Below are 17,462 nucleotides of genomic sequence, written 5' to 3' on the forward strand. Positions count from 1 at the left end.
TAGGGCAAATCTTCCTATAGACCAAGTCCACTAACTTTAACATTTTCAAACTATTATAATCTACAACTGATGATGTTATTATTAGATGTATATTATTTGTTACATTTTTTACTATTTTCTATTCATGTTTTTTTCCTCAATATTGTTTATCCTATTTCAGTCTCCAATCCAAGTATAGATCATTATAGTGCATAGACTTTAATAAGCATAGATGCTAAAAGCTCCCAAGATTCTTAAAATGACATTTGTGAACATTTCAAGAATTTGATGCATATTCCTTCCAAAGGTTTCATTTGACTCTACCACATGCCAATTTTTGTTTACATTTCGTAAAAGAATTCTTGAAACTACTTTATTACATTCTTAGAGAGATGCATAGCATCAAATAATGCACCAAAATTGATGGATGTTCACTACTTAGATTTTTGTGGACCTTCCAACTTAGCATTTACATAATTTCACATCAGAGTTATACACTTCAGACCCATTTGATAACATTCTTATTTAAAATATGTTTTTTGTTTTTTTGAAATGAAGTAACCGAGTGAAAAATGGAAAAAAGAAAAAAACATAACCATATTTTATTTTTTGAACTTTTAAGTTCGAAATATTTGAATGAGAAAAATGTCAAGATTAACCCTATACAATACCAATTCTATCCCAAGCATTCGTTTTCTTTATTATTTTTCTCATACAATGACCATTAATGTTGATATCCACCATTGTGGTATTTGTTCTAATATTGCCAGACAGCAATCACAATGCATTTTAAAAACTATGGCTCAAGTGTTCCAAAGCAATGACAATCCCAACACAGGAAAGAGGACCCGATCTAGAGAGAGTTTAAAGAGTACTGTACGTCCCACTTATTTTTATAAAGTAAGAAGGAGATTGTCATGTAGTAAACTACAGAGTGTCCAGCAAAATTCACAAGAATGAATGTAGGCCTCAAATACATTTCGAGTTTGGATAAAGTTTCAATATACAAAAATAGCCCACATGAAAAGGTTGTGTTGGAGTGGATTTCTTCTGATACAAAGAATGAGCCATGATGAGACCAAAACCAATGTGATGATATTATAGTTTCAACAAGCATGAAGGCCTCATGAATTTTTCGAGTAAGAAAACAACATCTTGATCATTCTTGTTCGCTAATCTAATGGAAATGAAAAGAATTGTTTCGCCTATAATAAGAAAACATATTCTATATTCATTCTACTTACAACATCTCCAAGCCGAAACCGAAAACAATGGACGGTCTTGCCAACAAATCATCACACAACCATTCTCTTCCTTCATCCTATAACCACCACAACCATACCCCTGCAGCAAGCTCCGAGCCTGCAGCATTCCATAATAACTCAAAGACACTTGCCTAAACCCGGCGACGTCGAACCGCTGATTCCATGTCTCATGTTTTTCATGCCGTTCCTTCCTTTCAGCTCCCTCACAAGCTATGATGTTCTTAATCTCTTCCCCAAATAGCATCTTTTCCAACTTCAACCTCTCCAGGGATGTTCTTGACATGTTAGACTCCAAACAATCAAAGATAGCTGCATATGTGTGGAGAGCTTCCAATAATCTCTCCATAACTGTTGTACCGTTATGGTTAGAATCTTGTTCCGTTACGACCATCACCTTCGGTGTCAAACTCCACAATCCATTCAAAAAACTGTCGATTTTCGTCGCATTAGCCTGAGATAGTGCTGATGAGGAAACTGAATCGGGACTTGGACTGCATCCGTTAACCATATCCTTGTCGAGTAACTCCCTCAATGTGGTTTGGTTCAGATGCGGGTATCTCGAGTATTGAACTCCATTTACATTCTTGGCTGCTGATGGAGATGGCTTTTGCAAGGCTTCATTATCATATCCCAAAAAGTTGTGCAACTGAAGAACTGAATTGATAGCCAGAGCCTCCCCGGTTTTCACACGAAGCTTTTCCATATCAAGATCCTCTAGTCGACTGACAACGGAATTGAATTGAAACGGGATATCCAATTTCTCGGCTTCATTGGTCAACCTACGAGCCATTTGATCCAGAATCTCTTGGCGTGGATGAACTCCAGTGATTCTCAAATGTGGAGGTCCTTCAGGCCTCACACTCAAAATTTGCAAAAGAGCAAGCCATTGAGCAGTTTCATTAGCATTGAGATCAATAATATGAATCATCTTTTCCCCCTCCATGGCTTCAACAATAGCTTGATTAGTAAGCACAAAAGCCACCTTGAGGAATGGAAACATATCAAAGAACAATTTCTTAACTAGAATCTCTTCTGACACCATTGGTATCTTAGTAGAGTTAAAGGCCTTGTAAAGACCAGGCCAAGTCTTGAGGATCCTATCCGCGAGAGCCTCGGCGAAATAAGCCGCAATTCGCTGCATTGTATCACCATCTGGAGAAGCAAGATGGGATATTTGATCAAGGGCAAGATTAGCACTGTCAAGACTACCAACAGCCACATGATTTGCACAAGTAAGCAACAAATGGATTAAATACAAACCCCTCTCCTCAGATTTAAGCTCTCTAAGCCATGGATATGGAGAACCCAATTTAGGGGAAAGAGACATCATTGTGAAGAACTGAAGAGGAGAGGAAGTTATGGAGGATGTACCTTCATCTTGAAACATTGTTAGACACAACAGAATCAAAGTATTGGAGCAGAGGAGCAAAATACAAACTAGGATTTCCCAATAATCAACTTCACTGAATAAACCAGCAATTCCTTATGAATACCAATTTAGATGAACAAAAGATAGCAAAATCCTCAGTTATCCTCATCATTTCTCATAGATCAAATTAAACGTGAGAATGGAGACTAAAGGGGAAAAGACAAGATGGGTTTGTTGCTAGAGAATAAATACATTACACAAACACAAACAAGAGAGAGACAAAACACAAAATACAAAACTCAAAAAGGGAACACAGAAAATACTCAAGTGGGCTAGTCGCAACAGAGAATTTCAACAAAAACATAAGAAGAAACAAACTAATTAAGCAACAAGAATGAAGTTAAAAGAGGAGGAGAGGGACGAAGAAGACGAAGAAGACGAAGAAGAAGACGAAAGACGAAGAAGAAGACGAAGAAGAAGACGAAGAAGAAGACCAAGTGAAGGAAAGGCAAAAAAAAAGAAAAGGAATGGTAAATGGAAAAATGGGTTAGTGGGTATAGTAAAGAAGCGAAAAGGCAAGAGAAAATGGAAGAAAAATCCAAAAGGGAAAAAGGTGTCGGTACTTGAAAAGCGTTGGGTGGGTTTCCTCTGTTTTGATCATAAGTTTGTGAATTGAATTGAATTGAATTCTGTAAGTTGTGTTGTGGTTGTGGGTGAGATGACTACGTTCTCGACAAAGCGTGGTGGTATGATGGTTTTGTCCTCATTTGATTTCTTGTCTTTTACTCTAAAGTGGGGAATATCGAATTTCTGAACAAGCATCATCCTCTGTTTTCTTCTTTCTTTCTTCACCCTTCAAACTTCAAATGCTTCCAAAACTAAATAAATTCAAGTTTTTTCCTTATACAAAATATTTTTCTCTCTCTTATTCTTTTTTAAAATAAATCTATTTTCTTTCTCTAATCATCTATTAATTTATTAAACATTTTTAATTGTGTAGTTCCTAAAAACTTTTCTTTTTCACAAACAATAAAAAAGATAAATTTTGTAGCCTTATGTCAAGGAAACCACACCACACCATAACCATAACAATAAGGAAATAATAAAGACCAAACAATTAAGAGAAAGCAAAAACAAATCAAAGACAAAAAGTAAAATTATACCCTAAACCAAAAACCAACCATTAATCAGAATTTCAATTTCAATCATTATTTAGCTTTTATTAAATCATAAAAGCTATATTCTAACTCTAATTTTCTTTTAACAAAGGTATTGAATTTTGATAATCATTTGATTTTTTAAAAGTTTTTAAAAATTAAATTTACAAACATCCATTATATCTCAAATTTTCTTAGTTGGTTATCTACTTTTTATTATTGTTTCAAAAACCAATTTGAGAAGATATAGACATAATTTTTAAATAAGCAAAACATTAATTAATTAACAAATCGATCTTATCTACGTTAAATTATTTTTTAAAATTTGAGAAGTGTTTCATATCGTCAAACTTATCATCTTTAGTTTTTAAGCTTTTATGTACAAGATCTTTTTGAGAGTGTTTAATAAATCCTAACCTCTCTTTTGTTTGAAACATATGTTTGAATCTTTCATGTTCACGTGGTAGTAAGTCATTTAATTTTTTATATGATATAATGATAGATATTGACATACGTATATGTATGTTTATAATAGACAATGCCCTTTTGCTATATTGCTATATTGAGAAGTAAAATGTTTGAAATATGTGTATGTATATATATATATATATAGTTAAAGTTACCTTCCTTTATTTTTCTTGAACTTTGTCCGGATGTGAAGTGGAAAGGGAATCAAGGGGTGGGGTTTAAATATTCCAAAAAGAAGGATAAATCCAAAGAGACGAAAACAAAGATTAAAAAATTAGAAAGGAAAAGAGTAGGCCATTGTTGGGGTTTGTTTAGTAGTGGGGTAAGTGATGGTGGGGAAAATGCAAGAAAGTTCAACCAATGTGCTTCCAAAACCCAAAATTTTGTTTTGTTTTGATTTGTTTTGGTTTTCAAAATGGGAAATGAGCATACATTTTGGTGTTATCTTCCCTTCTATTAAGACAAAAGGACATGGTGGTTAAGCTAACTTCCAAAATCAGATACTACATTTATCCCTACTTGTTGACTCTTATAGGCCCCCTTTTCCAACTTCTTTTCTTCTTCTTTTCTTTTTCTTCTTCCAACTTGGCTCACTATTTTAACACTCTAAATTAATGCATGGATGGATTAGGTTCAATTAACACTTCACCTCTCAACTTTCAACTCTTTTCTCTTTGTCTCTAAAACTTTTCATACTCATCTTCTTTAATTGTTTCTTTACTAACATACATTCCATCCAATATTATTTGAAATTTACATGTGGTATATCATATATCGAGTTTAATAACAATCACCAAAATAACCCTTTAAAGACTAATCAATTAATAGAGTTTCTTTTTCTTATGTTAAATTTGAAAATTAGTATATCTTAACTGATACTTGTTCTATTAACTTTAAAGTTACAGATTCAATTTCTCCACCACTCTACATATTATAAAAAAAGATAGTAGTATTTTTTCATGATATATAGTACTCATAGATAAAAGGGAGAATGAGCTTGAATTCTTTCTTTCCACGTTAGGATGAGACAAGTTTTCATTCAATTAAGCTACAAAATTATTGGCACTGATTGATTTGATATTTAGAAGAATAAATAAAGTGAATTCATGATTGCAAAATAAAAACAAACGATGTTGAACCAATTCACGTTAAACGTTTAATTTTATGTTACAATAGAGAATTTTAACATGTATCTATGTAGTAAAAAGTTTAGATTTCTAAAAAATTGATTGTTAGAAAATGGTAGATATCAATACACAGAGGGTGTTCCAATTGTGAATGCATGAGTCTAAGTATTCACTAACATTTTTCAAGGTATTCAAATAATATTTATGTATTCTAACCGACTTAAATTGCAAGTCATTGCTATGGTATCCTTATACATAAAGAAATACATTGTATGCAAAAAAAAAATACCATACTTGAATACAAAAGTTCCCATAGAGTAATACATTGTAATATATTTATGGTTACCTATCACATAAAAGGAATCTTAGCACTAAATGTGATAAGATAAGTCATCAATTTTTTATTATGGAAATCAATAAACATGACTAAATAAAGTTGAATTTAGTACCAATAAACAACATTAGCGTAACTCTAATTTGTTGGATTTAGAAAATACCAGTTAGTATATCTTTAAAGAGTGAACTGTGAGGGTGCCTCTAAGCATTTACTAGCATCTTTAAAAGTATTCAAAATAATGATAATGTATTGTAATATATTTAAATTGTAAGTCATTTTGAAGGTGCTACTATATATTAACAAATACAGTGTACGTGAAATATACCTTACTTGAAGACAACAATTTTTATAATAGAAATATATTGTAAGGTAACTATGATCACATATAACATAAAACGAATCTTGTCCAGTTGTCCCTAGATGAAAACATAAGTTTTCAAATTCTGATTATCAAAAACAAAAAGTTTGCTAAAAGTTTGAATTTTATTTAAGAAATATGAAGTTTGAAGGTTTACTGGTCTTATTTATTTAAGAAATTTTATTTAAGAGATTTAAAAAACAACTTTAGTTATTTATTTACTGGTCTTTTGTCACTGTTCATCACTCCCCCTCTCTTATTCCCTTTACTTTCTCTCTTTCCCTTCTCTGAATCGCTCATCTCCATCTCTTCCACTGTCTAATTTCATTCTCGAAAAACAAAGAGCCTCCATCTTCGTCCTTCGCCGAAACCCTTTGAAGAAATCGTTCGTTTCTGTCTCCTTTCTTCTCTGAAACCCTTTTCCATCAAAGCCCTCCTTTTTTTCATTGAAGGATCAATTTTGAGCCCTACTCTGAAGCCATCCATCTTCTTTCTTCTCAGAAACCCAGATTCGAAACTATTTTTGGTTTCGTTGTCAATCGATTTGTAAGTCTTCTCCACAATGAACTTGTCTCTGCCTCCCTCCATCTTTGAAACCCTTATTCTTGTCCTTGCATGTTCAATTTGGTTGGGTTGAACATGCAAGGTTCTGTCTTTGCCGTTTCGACTTTCTTTTGCAGCTCATACCTCTCCTTTGCCACTCCAATGAAAACCCCAAAATGCCTGTCGATTTTTTAGTCCATTCGATTAATGTTCATATGGTGGTGGATCCAGTTGCTCTTCCATTTGAAAAATGGTAGAAGTTTGAGCTTCAGTGTGAGTATGGTTCGAGGGGAGAGAGCATGATAGAGATGTGAGGTCCATCACTTCTTGGTTTGTATCCTCCTCTAGGACTTTAAAAAGAGAAGAGATGAAAGAGGATGATAATAATTGCGCAAAAAGCTTGAGGAAGATTATCTCTCATTAAATGTGTGTGTAAAATTAAAGCCCTTCAACTCAATTTATAGGCATTGATGTAGCATCTTCAAATGGGATCTAACAAGTGATTAACTCCTATAAATATAAGTTATTGTAGCTTTTATGTAAAATAATGGGGCCATATCGCATACTATGGGACTATGGGAAGAAAACACGAGAAAAAGTAGAAAATTTAACTAAAAGAACTTTATTCCTGTTTTATCACGTTATTCCTTGTCTTATCGGAGGATTATAAGCAAAAAGTAGAGTTTGACGATAGAATGTCATACAAGAAGACACGTTAAACCAACAAGACAACAATCACAACAAGCTAGGCGATCTTAAGCACTAACAAACAAATTTGGTTGGCATTGAAGGGATAATAAAAGCGCCTGGGAGATGAACATTAGCAAAATAATATAGAAACAAATTTCCTTATTAAGACTTAAAAGGCTAAGCATACTTTCTAACTATAGATTAGAGAAAAAAAAAACTTAGTTGTTTGATGTTTCAAAATCTACCAAATAAATATCCAAATTGGGGCTCTACTTATCACAAACCTTTCTATCCCGTGGGATGAGATTGGTTTGTGGGAACCAATTGAGATAGAAAAAAAAGTTTAAATATTTTTTAAAGAAACTCTTTTGCATAAAAGAAAAATTATTAGTTAAAAGAAAAACAATTTTCTTCTGCATATTTATAACTCTCTTTCTTTCATGAAGTAGGAAATGAAGCAGAATAGATTCTATTAATTTAAAAAATATGAAATTAATAAAAATTTCAAATTTACTAATTAATTTGAGGCATTTTTAAAAATATCAAAATAAATTAAAATATTTACAAGTTATAATAAAATTTTGGATTCTATCACTTAAAGTCTTCTATCACTATAACATATCAATAACTATCATTATAGAATTTGTTATAGATTATAAGTATTTTGTTAAATTTGCTATTTTTGAAAATTTTCCAATTAGTTAACCATTAATCAAATACTTAATAATTAATTAAATCATATTTAATTAATATTTCATTTAAATCTTATTTAATGAATATTTCTCTAATATCTTATAGTTTTAGATTAATTTAAAATATGAACTTTATTATCATTATTTTCATTATACTAATTCCCAAAACTAAACTTGAATATTTCAAATACAACTAATATAAATAAATTTCATTATCCTTTACGAGCTAGGAAGGGAACCTAATGGACCTACAGTTTAGAAGCTACAACGATATGAGATTAATTTGATAAACTCATTAACCACATTAATCAAACAATTTATGATATTAGTTTATTGGAACGGGACCTAATAGACCTACAGATCAGAACATTGATCTTCGTAAGCATCTATGATTGTTTTAAAAAATATAACAAACCCACAAAATATTTACACTGTGTAGAACAATTATGAAAAAAAAAAAAGCTCATGAGGCTACAATGAAAAATACAAAAAAATAACCTAATCAACACGCGATTAATCAACCACACACGTGCGTGTAATTTTTCTTATAAACGATCATGATACAAGATTGATCGTTTAGATATTAATACACGATCTTCGTATACAATCTTGCATCAATTCTAAGTTATCTTACTTCACAATCACAATCGTGTTCCAAAATCATTTATATTTAGTACAATTCGTGTGATCGTTTTGATCTGAAAGAAAAAAGATGACGAAGATCATTTACCAAGTGGAGATTTAAAGAATCGAAAAAAAAAATTAGAGATGACGAAGAAGAGAGAAATTCTAGAAGAAGAAATGAAGAAATTGTGAACCAGAAGAGGTCAGAATATAAAGAAATAATAATATAAAGAGAAAATGAATAAATTGCAAAAAAGAAGAAAAAATGTAAAAAATCGTCTACAAAATTCAAAGACAACTTAAATTTATGAAAATCATAGGTTTTTTTTATTTTGTTATACGGACAATAAATATTTTGGTTTTTGTTATATTTATAAAAATTAACATTAAAAAACCATTAAAATAATTAAAAAATACATAAATTCATAATAAAAAAATTAGGAATAATAAATTATTACAAAAATCAATAGGTAATAATTTTAGTAAAAAAAGTTAACCAAAAAAATAAATGATTTTTGTGAAAAGTTTAAATATATATATATAGATAGATATAGATATATGAGTGAATACGTCTCTATTCAAGCATGTGGCTTTTATTTTGTCTTTTTCCAAAGAATGGTCTCTTCAATAGACACATTCCAATCAAGAAAAAAAAAAACCCCTTTTACGAAAATAGTTTGAACTCCTTCTATTTTCCAAATCACCCCAATTATAAACCTTTTAGAAAAAATGTCGAGCAATAATAACTTCAAATAAAATGGCTTGACCTTCTCTAAGAATGAAAGCTTGGAGATTTCTTAAGTGCTTAAACAAAAAAAAAAAAAGTTGTTTACCACATAATTAAATCTAAACCAAAACTTTCCCAATCAAGAAATAACATTAAAACAAAAGGTTAGGCTTCCTCAGCAGATTGTTTTTTCCAATGGCCATACTATTAAATTATATGGTCATTGTAATTATTCTTTTAATAAAACAAAATTCTATTATTGTGGTCCAAAACTTCAAAAGTACCTTCCTGCTATTGCACTCTGAGCTTGGCAAGAGCGACGGCAATTTTGGCACCCACAAGAGCATTGTTTTTTACAAGTGCAATATCTTGAGGAAGTTAAAGAAACCCAAGAGATAAAGCAGCAGACCATGTCCGAAATAAATGAATAGTTTTGCTCCGTCTCCGTCGTATTTGAGTAAAAAAACTAAACTGTTGACCTGATATTACCAGAAATGCATGTAGCATATTTATTGTGATAAAAATGTTTGCAAAAAGGGTCAAAATTAAAGGATACTTGAAGCAAGTGAGGCTCCTCCAGTGAGTTCATTCACCCTTTTAAGTAAGAATGGAGTTTCAGCATTTCCCACAATGTTCTTCTCCCTAAAATGTGTATATACAAGTGGATGAGTTTCGGGGCGTAGCTCAACAATTAATGCATTAAGAACATTGCCCACTGATTGAAGGTTCAAATATTCGCCACGCTATACTCCTTATATGTTTAGAAAGTTGCAACGAAATTGGACTTGTGGATTTCTTACCGGGATTCTTGAAGTGCAGTTTGTATTGCGTTCTCAATTAAGCTCCCAGAAGCTGAATGCTCATTTGGAATTGGAACAGCAATCAGAACTCCACTTCCAAGCTCAAGATTCATGTTGGCATCTGCAGAGGAAGACAATAAAAAAGTATTAAATATATAGAAGAATGCAATGAGCAGCAACTATCATTTTAGATTGTCCAACTATGTGAAAAAAATATTTGAATGGCATCATACTTAGAACTCTGTAATTCAATTCCTTTGCAGAGAAGATAACAGTTCTTGTTGTATAAGTTTCCAGTGTTCTAATCTCTCACTTCTACAGCAACTGAGATTCTCTTCACTATAAAGTTCCACTTTTCTTAGGTTCTTAGATAGTACATATATGGCACTAAATCTAGTAAATATTGGAAGCAAAAAATAATTCGTCTTCTAATTGCATTTTAAGTCAAGAAAGGTTGAAGGTTCTTTAGTGACTTGCCGATAAGCTTTGCAGCCTCTTCTGGTGTATCAACACGACAAGGTGCCTGGATTTTGTACATCCATGAACAAAAACAAAACAGAAAGAATAATTTTAGTTTCAAATAATAAAAACGCTGGCCCAACATGTGGCATGAGTGAAGATAACCACAAACTTAAGATGATCTTCAATTATACCATCATAAATGAGTGAAAGTATACCTGGAATTTGGTACCATCTAGACTAAATTGAGAAAGTGGAGTAACATTTTGCCTTTGATAAATAATAGATTACCAAGCCATTAGAGATTTGTGGAGATCTAGAAGGCAAAAAGAAGTTCCGCATTTCAATACCTTGCAGCCACTGGTTTCCGTGAAAAAAGCAGGAAATTCGTTTGTTCTATAAGCTGCAACACATACTCCCTGAGTTTCCTGTTAATAACATTTTTGGGCCAGTGAATAAAATAAAAAGAAAGCTGCACGATGTGTAAAAAGGTTTAAGGCAGGGAAATAGACAACTGTACCAAATATTCAAGGGTCCTGGGGATGTCTAATATTGATTTTACACCAGCTGAAATGACTGCTACAGGGGTTCTTCCTAGCTCAGTGAGATCAGAAGATATATCCATTGCTGAAAAAGGCAGTTGAAAACATACAGAAAAGTCATTCATGGGTTTGTGGGGGATTGCTTGCCATTCGTCCATACAAAAGTATCTATCTTACTTTGTTCACCATGTCTGTGAACGCCTCCAATGCCTCCAGTCACAAACACTGGGATGCCAACCTACAATAAATTTCCATGAACGGAACTAGTGAGAAGGTTAAAAAACTGAAAATTGTGAAGTATGCTTAAGTATCAAATACAGAATAAAAAACCACAGTGACATGCTCACCTTAGAAGCAAAGAACATTGTTGCAGAAACAGTTGTAGCACCATTTCCTCCTCTGGCCACCTTATAAGACACAAGATAGCAGTGGTTAGAATCCTTTCCTTATTTTCTAAATATTTTCCATGTTAGAATCCTAGAATATTTATGGAAAGATTATGGAAATATTTTTCTTATTTTCTAAATCTTTTCCTTTTATATTCCCTTGTATAATCTATTTATTCTCCCTTGTACCTAATGTATTTTTCATTAGAAAATAATAACAACAAACAATCGTGATTTTTCTCCAGGTACTTGGGTTTCCACGTAAACCGGCGTGTGTGCTTTGTCTCTCCTTTCAATATGGTATTAGAGTAGGACATTGGACACACCCTAGAAAACACAACCAGTGATGGAAATCACACAGAGGAAACTACCGCCAGTTTTAATGTCGTCGTCACCGCCACTGTTGATGCTCGGATCAATGCTGCCATGGACGAATGGCTCTGCTGCCTTCAGAAAATGCCGGAAAACATAATTCGACAGATATTCTCGTCATTCACGCCGCCAGAACACACCCACGAGCCTCCACGCACTGCTGCCGGAAGTTCACGCGCTGGTCCATCCTATTCAGACACTGCCAGCCAACCCAACCATGCCACCCTCGTCTTCATCCGCTACCTGTAGTGTTCCCCACATGCCGATTCGTGTTCTACCACCTAATTCCGACCGGCGATCACTGCTTCTACGATCAAATCTGTATGCCCTGCCACCCAATGACATTAGTTATTATCTTGATGATTAGAATCCTCAAATTCACTAAACATTTGAGGTTGGTGAATTTTCAGCACATTACAACCCTATCGTGCAAGCTTCCTCATCAGGAATAACTCAGAACGACCAGAAGGGTTTCAACAACAGATAGCAGCAATTGAGGCTACCCTAGGGACAACATCCAACACGCCTGAATCCAGTGACCTCGTTCCCTATTTTATCTTCTTCCGGTGTGAGTGAGAATGCTAGTCCAACCACACTTGGAGCTATTGTTCAGTTGGGTATACCTCAGTCCTTTAGTCTCATTAGTATTGATGGTAAGAATCCTTGAATCTTGAACTCTGGTGCCACTGATCATTTAACCGGTTCCTCTGAACATTTTGTGTCCTACATTCCGTGTGTTGGGAATGAGAATATAAGAATTTTTTATGGCTCCTTGGCTCCCATTGCTGGGCAAGGGTAAATTTCTTTTTTTAACGGGTTCTCATTACACAGTGTGTTGCATGTACCACAAATTTCATATAATCTTCTGTCAATTAGCTAGATTGCTCGTGAACTAAACTGCAAAGCAACACTTTTACCTGATTCTGTTTCTTTTCAGGACTTGAGCTCAGGGAGGATGATTGGCACTGCCCGACACAATAGGGTTCTTTACTTGCTTGATGATGATGCCCCCTCTAGTAGTATTTCTAGGACCAGTCTTTTATCTTCCTACTTTACCACTTCTGAAAAAAACCTTATGTTGTTGCATTTCCGTTTAGGCCATCCCAACTTTAAATATATGAAATACCTATTTCCTCATCTTTTCTCCAAAGTTGATGTTTCTTCCTTATTTTGTGATGTACGCATACAAGCAAAATAACACCTCTCATTTCCTTCGCAACTCTATAAGCCAACCCAACCTTTTACTCTTGTCCATACTGATGTTGGGGGACCATCCAAGGTCACTACCTCCTCTGGAAAATGATGGTTTGTGACCTTTATTGATGATCATATTCGTCTTACTTGGGTTTTCCTGATCTCCAACAAATCCGAAGTTAACTCCACATTCTAGGACTTCTATCACAACATAGAAACGCAATTCAATACAAAGATTGCAATCCTGCGAAGTGATAATGGTCGTGAGTTTCAAAATCACTCTCTTACTGAGTTCTTATCCTCTAAAAGAACTGTTCACCATAGTTCCTGTGCTTACACCCCCAACAAAATGGGGTTGCCAAACGAAAAAATCGTCACCTTTTGGAAGTTGCTCGTTCCCTTATGTTGTTCACTTTTCTTCCTTCCCATCTTTGGGGTGATGCCATTTTTATTGTCCATTTCATAAACCGCATGCCTTCTCATGTCCTTCACTTCCAAACATCGTTAGGCTGCCTCAAAGAATCCTATCCCTCCACTTATCTCATCTCTGATGTTCCCCTTCGAGTGTTCAGCTGCACTGCCTTTGTCTATAGTCATGGCCTTAAGATTGTTGCCGAATATCCTTTCCTTATTTTCTAAATATTTTCCTTGTTAGAATCCTAGAATATTTGTGGAAAGATTATGGGAATGTTTTCCTTGTTTCCTAAATCTTTTCCTTTTATATTTCCTTGTATACCCTATTTATTTTGCCTTATACCTATTGTATTTTTCATTAGAAAATTATAACAACAAACAATCGTGTTTTTTCTCCCGGTACTCGGATTTCCACGTAAATCGGTGTGTGCGTTGTCTCTCCTTTCAATAGCAGTAATTATTTATGAAGAAAAAACAAAACTAAAAAATCAGTACCATGAAGTTTATAACGTCCACGGTCATATAATTAAAACTAATGGAGAAAAGAAGAAAAGGAGAAAAGGAGAAAGAACTATTATATCAAACAGCTGCCGAGATTGATGTTTTTATGATTACCATTCGAAAATACAGTTTAAGTTCAGACATTAGAAAATTTCCAAATCTAAATCTGGTAATACAACCAGAAGGATATTGGTGATCAACAACAAAAGAAAGATACCTTAAGAACTACAAAATGTTTAGATTGCGATTTGTATTCTAAACCATAAGGTTACTCTACTGTTCATACAAAGGTGGAATTAGTGCCAGCAAAGAGGAGTAATTGACAAAGTTCATAACCACCAGCATGAACAAACAAAAGTCATAATTGCTAAACTTAATACTCACAACTTGTGCTATGTCCCTCCTAGCAGTCTTTTGGACTCGGTTTCCCAGAATACTCAACCTCTCCAATTCTTTCTCATTCAGGCCTGCATACATAGAGGAATTAAAAATCTAGAGGTAAAAAAAACTACCAATCAAAACAAAATGGAGAAAAAAAAAAATAAAGAGAAGATTTGACGGTTATAGTTCTGAACGAATAAGTTTTAGGTTAATTAGTAGAAACATTGAATAAAAATGCTTAAAAAAAGGCCATGCAAACACAAATACGAAGGTAGAAAAGGTTTCGAAAAACAAAAAACTACTTGTATGTACTCTTGCTGTCAATTGTAAGAGCCATATTTTGAAACTTCTAATGAATCATTGATAACCAGAAATGATGTAGGGGGCAGGATACATGGGATGGGCTGAGTCTTCTAAATGAGTCATTGACTACCAGGAATGAATTAATTGGATACGGAGATCCTTTGTGTGGATGAGAAGACACTCACAGATTTGATTGGAGAATAGGAGGATTGGACGAGCCCTACTATGAGCTTACAACTCTCACACTTCACCAATTCCAAATGTTCGAGGCAACAATTCAAGAAAAGTTCATAGCACTCTGACACAAGGATAGGACTGAAGTACCAATGACAGTTAAAAGTATTAGTTTCACCATATGTTGATGTACTAGAGAACATGTGCTAGAGGAGAGGATTAAACCATGAGGTCAAGGCTAATTCAAGCTCTGGGATTAAAATGGAGTAGATCAAATTATAGAGATGGAAAAGGGAGAAGAATAATAAACTCTAACCAAGATAGGTCAAGGATAATTCCACCCATGAGATGATTTAACATCCAAGACATCATACATATTTGGGTTTGTTCCTAGCTATAGCCTAACCTATTTGTGCCCTCAATACCTTGCAGTCCCCGATAGTTTTTGCCTCAAAGAGAAGAGTTCCTTTGATTATGATTTAAAAAGTTGCTCCATGGAAAGGATTCAATAACAAACTGCTGCTCTATTGAGGAGACAATTTAGGAGGTGGCCACCAGATAGTCAGAGACCTAGTGCTTTGAAGGCCAAATCGACAATAATCCAGTAGAGGATGAGAAGACAATGTAGTTGGTAGGCTCCATAGAGCCAGAGACAGTGCTTTAAAGACCAAATTGGTGGGTAGGACGTAGGAGCTATATTAGACATGTGAAGCAACACAACTTCATCCTCAAGGATCCAGTTGATAGACTATACCAATACAACTACCACATCTAGAGACATACATTATGCAGATATATTGCGAAAAATTAACCATTTGAATGCACAAATCAATGGGTTACACTATCAAAATTAAAAATCAGTTCATTCCTTCGACACAAAAAATAGTCCATTTACTGCATCTTATTGGGATCATAATATTCAATTTTATGAAATTACTGATCACAAACTGTATACAATGAGACTATTATAAGCACAAGAAGTATGGATAGGTATAGAGATTGAGTAGTTAACAAACACCTACGCATGGAGTGCCATCTAAAATTGCAACAGTTGCAGGAACTGCTCCATTCTTCCTCACGATTGTTTCTACTTCCTTTGCAGTCTCCAGATTTTGAGGATATGGCATCCCTACATACAAAGAGAGAGAACAACAGAAAACTGTGAAGTAGAATAAAAAGAAATTTCTACAGTAGTGCTGATTAAATAAAAATTTTGAAAATCGACAAATAGGCAACCTTCACTAATCTTCCTGCTTTCAAACTAAGAACGCTATTGGATCCAACAACCTAAATCATCAGAAAAAAAATCTTCACTTTTGCAATACCCCATATGTGTACCAAACACCTAGAGTAAAACCAATGATTTTCAAATGCAATATTTCTAACTCTGAGAACCATACACAACATTACTGTTCAGTTAAATTGATTGAACCAAGGTGATCCATTACAAATATTTTTTAGAATCAGTTCATTTCATCTTAACGTCCACATTACCCCCCCTTTTGTCCAAATTTCTACACGAACCAGATCATGAGAGAACCAAGGCTAGATGATGATATAAAAAAGATAACCGTAACTAGTTTTGACAAAAGAGGGTTTCAAACAATTAAACAAAAACTAAAAGGCAGTCGAATAAAACTACAGAATCACCATGTGAGATGATGGTTGATTCGAGGGCAACAACAGGATGGCCACGAGAAATGGCAGCAGAAACTTCGGAGGATATCTTAATTAAGCCTCTACCGGGAGCGTCAATGGCACCCTTCAACAATTTAAAGAAGACAATAAGCAAAAACTGGGGGAAATGGTTTTAAGAGATGAATTTGAGGATAATAACCTGTGGGTCATCTCTGGTTTTCGAGTTTGGCGTGTGAAAGTGTCTACTGAGATTAGATATTCTTGAGAGAGCTGAAGAAGAAGAAGCCATTTTTCTTTTTCTCCAGCTGAAAACCAGAGGGTATGTATTGAGTGTTGACTGTTTAGGACAACGCTTTCCTTTACCAATTTCTTCGTTAATACTCTATATAAATACTCTGTTTGGAACGTGAAGAAACTTTTACTTTGAGCATTTTTTTTTCAAACAATTATTTGATTGTTTTTCTTTTCTTTCCATCATCTTTTTCTTTTCTTGTGCAATTTTTTTTTCTTCAAATTGTTATGTGTTAGTTTAAGATTATGGGTCAAGTAAAAAAAGATCCTGAAAAAAATTGTTGGGATATTAAATTACCAAATATAAACGATTATGTACCAAAAATAACAAATATAAACAATATTGTACCAAATAATCTTTAAAAAAATAGTTGAGATTTCACTACCCAAATTAAAACGATCAAATGCAAACAATATGTCTCAAATTTAAACGATCGTTTGTCAAATCTAAACAATCATGTAGAAAGAATTTTGAAAAAAAATCGTTGATTTGAAACAGTCAAATCTAAACGATCATGTAAGAAAAAATAGACAAAGGTAAAGGATCGTTTTCCAAATATATTAGCGTGTGTTTCTCAAATATATTAGGTGCGTTCGATGTCAATTAATCACATGAAATTTTTGGTCTTTTTTTTATTGTGGACCTGTGAGTTTTTTTCGTTTTCAAAATT

The 17,462-nt window shown here is 33.7% G+C and overlaps 2 protein-coding genes across 4 annotated transcripts; both read right to left on the reverse strand.

The window, feature by feature from the left end:
- Nucleotides 1–842: 842 nt before the first annotated feature.
- On the reverse strand, nt 843–3,265 carry LOC101215435 (scarecrow-like protein 3). The gene has a single exon (XM_004139072.3). It carries the CDS (start codon nt 2,629–2,631, stop codon nt 1,216–1,218), a length of 1,416 nt encoding a protein of 471 aa, XP_004139120.1. The 5' UTR covers nt 2,632–3,265; the 3' UTR covers nt 843–1,215.
- Nucleotides 3,266–8,354: 5,089 nt separating this feature from the next.
- LOC101217190 (pseudouridine-5'-phosphate glycosidase) lies at nt 8,355–16,878 on the reverse strand. Of its 3 annotated transcripts, XM_011661852.2 has the most exons (13): nt 16,700–16,878; nt 16,513–16,624; nt 15,881–15,991; nt 14,389–14,471; nt 11,485–11,544; nt 11,315–11,375; nt 11,116–11,222; nt 10,946–11,023; nt 10,614–10,659; nt 10,137–10,257; nt 9,893–9,978; nt 9,621–9,704; nt 8,355–8,683 (listed from the first exon to the last, which is right to left on the reverse strand). In XM_011661852.2, the coding sequence occupies exons 1-12, from the start codon at nt 16,787–16,789 to the stop codon at nt 9,628–9,630; spliced, it is 1,032 nt and encodes a 343-aa protein (XP_011660154.1). In that variant the 5' UTR covers nt 16,790–16,878; the 3' UTR covers nt 8,355–8,683; nt 9,621–9,627. The 3 variants fall into 3 exon arrangements, with proteins under 3 accessions (XP_011660154.1, XP_004139051.1, XP_031736108.1); XM_004139003.3 differs by lacking the exon at nt 8,355–8,683 and having other exon boundaries at nt 9,378–9,704; XM_031880248.1 differs by lacking the exons at nt 8,355–8,683; nt 16,700–16,878 and adding an exon at nt 16,099–16,149 and having other exon boundaries at nt 9,378–9,704; nt 16,513–16,630.
- Nucleotides 16,879–17,462: the final 584 nt, after the last annotated feature.

This window comes from Cucumis sativus, chromosome 1 (assembly GCF_000004075.3).
Source record: "Cucumis sativus cultivar 9930 chromosome 1, Cucumber_9930_V3, whole genome shotgun sequence".
Taxonomy (NCBI): Eukaryota; Viridiplantae; Streptophyta; class Magnoliopsida; order Cucurbitales; family Cucurbitaceae; genus Cucumis; species Cucumis sativus.

What these genes read in the sequence shown, in the direction of transcription:
- LOC101215435 (XM_004139072.3), bottom strand. Translation starts at nt 2,631, where the DNA reads ATGTTTCAAGATGAAGGTACATCCTCCATAACTTCCTCTCCTCTTCAG.
- LOC101217190 (XM_011661852.2), bottom strand. Translation starts at nt 16,789, where the DNA reads ATGGCTTCTTCTTCTTCAGCTCTCTCAAGAATATCTAATCTCAGTAGA. An exon ending in CGGAAACCAGTGGCTGCAAG is followed by an intron (nt 10,660 to 10,945) that starts GTATTGAAATGC and finishes TACAAAATCCAG; the next exon opens with GCACCTTGTCGTGTTGATAC. An exon ending in AGAGGCTGCAAAGCTTATCG is followed by an intron (nt 10,258 to 10,613) that starts GCAAGTCACTAA and finishes CTTCCTCTGCAG; the next exon opens with ATGCCAACATGAATCTTGAG.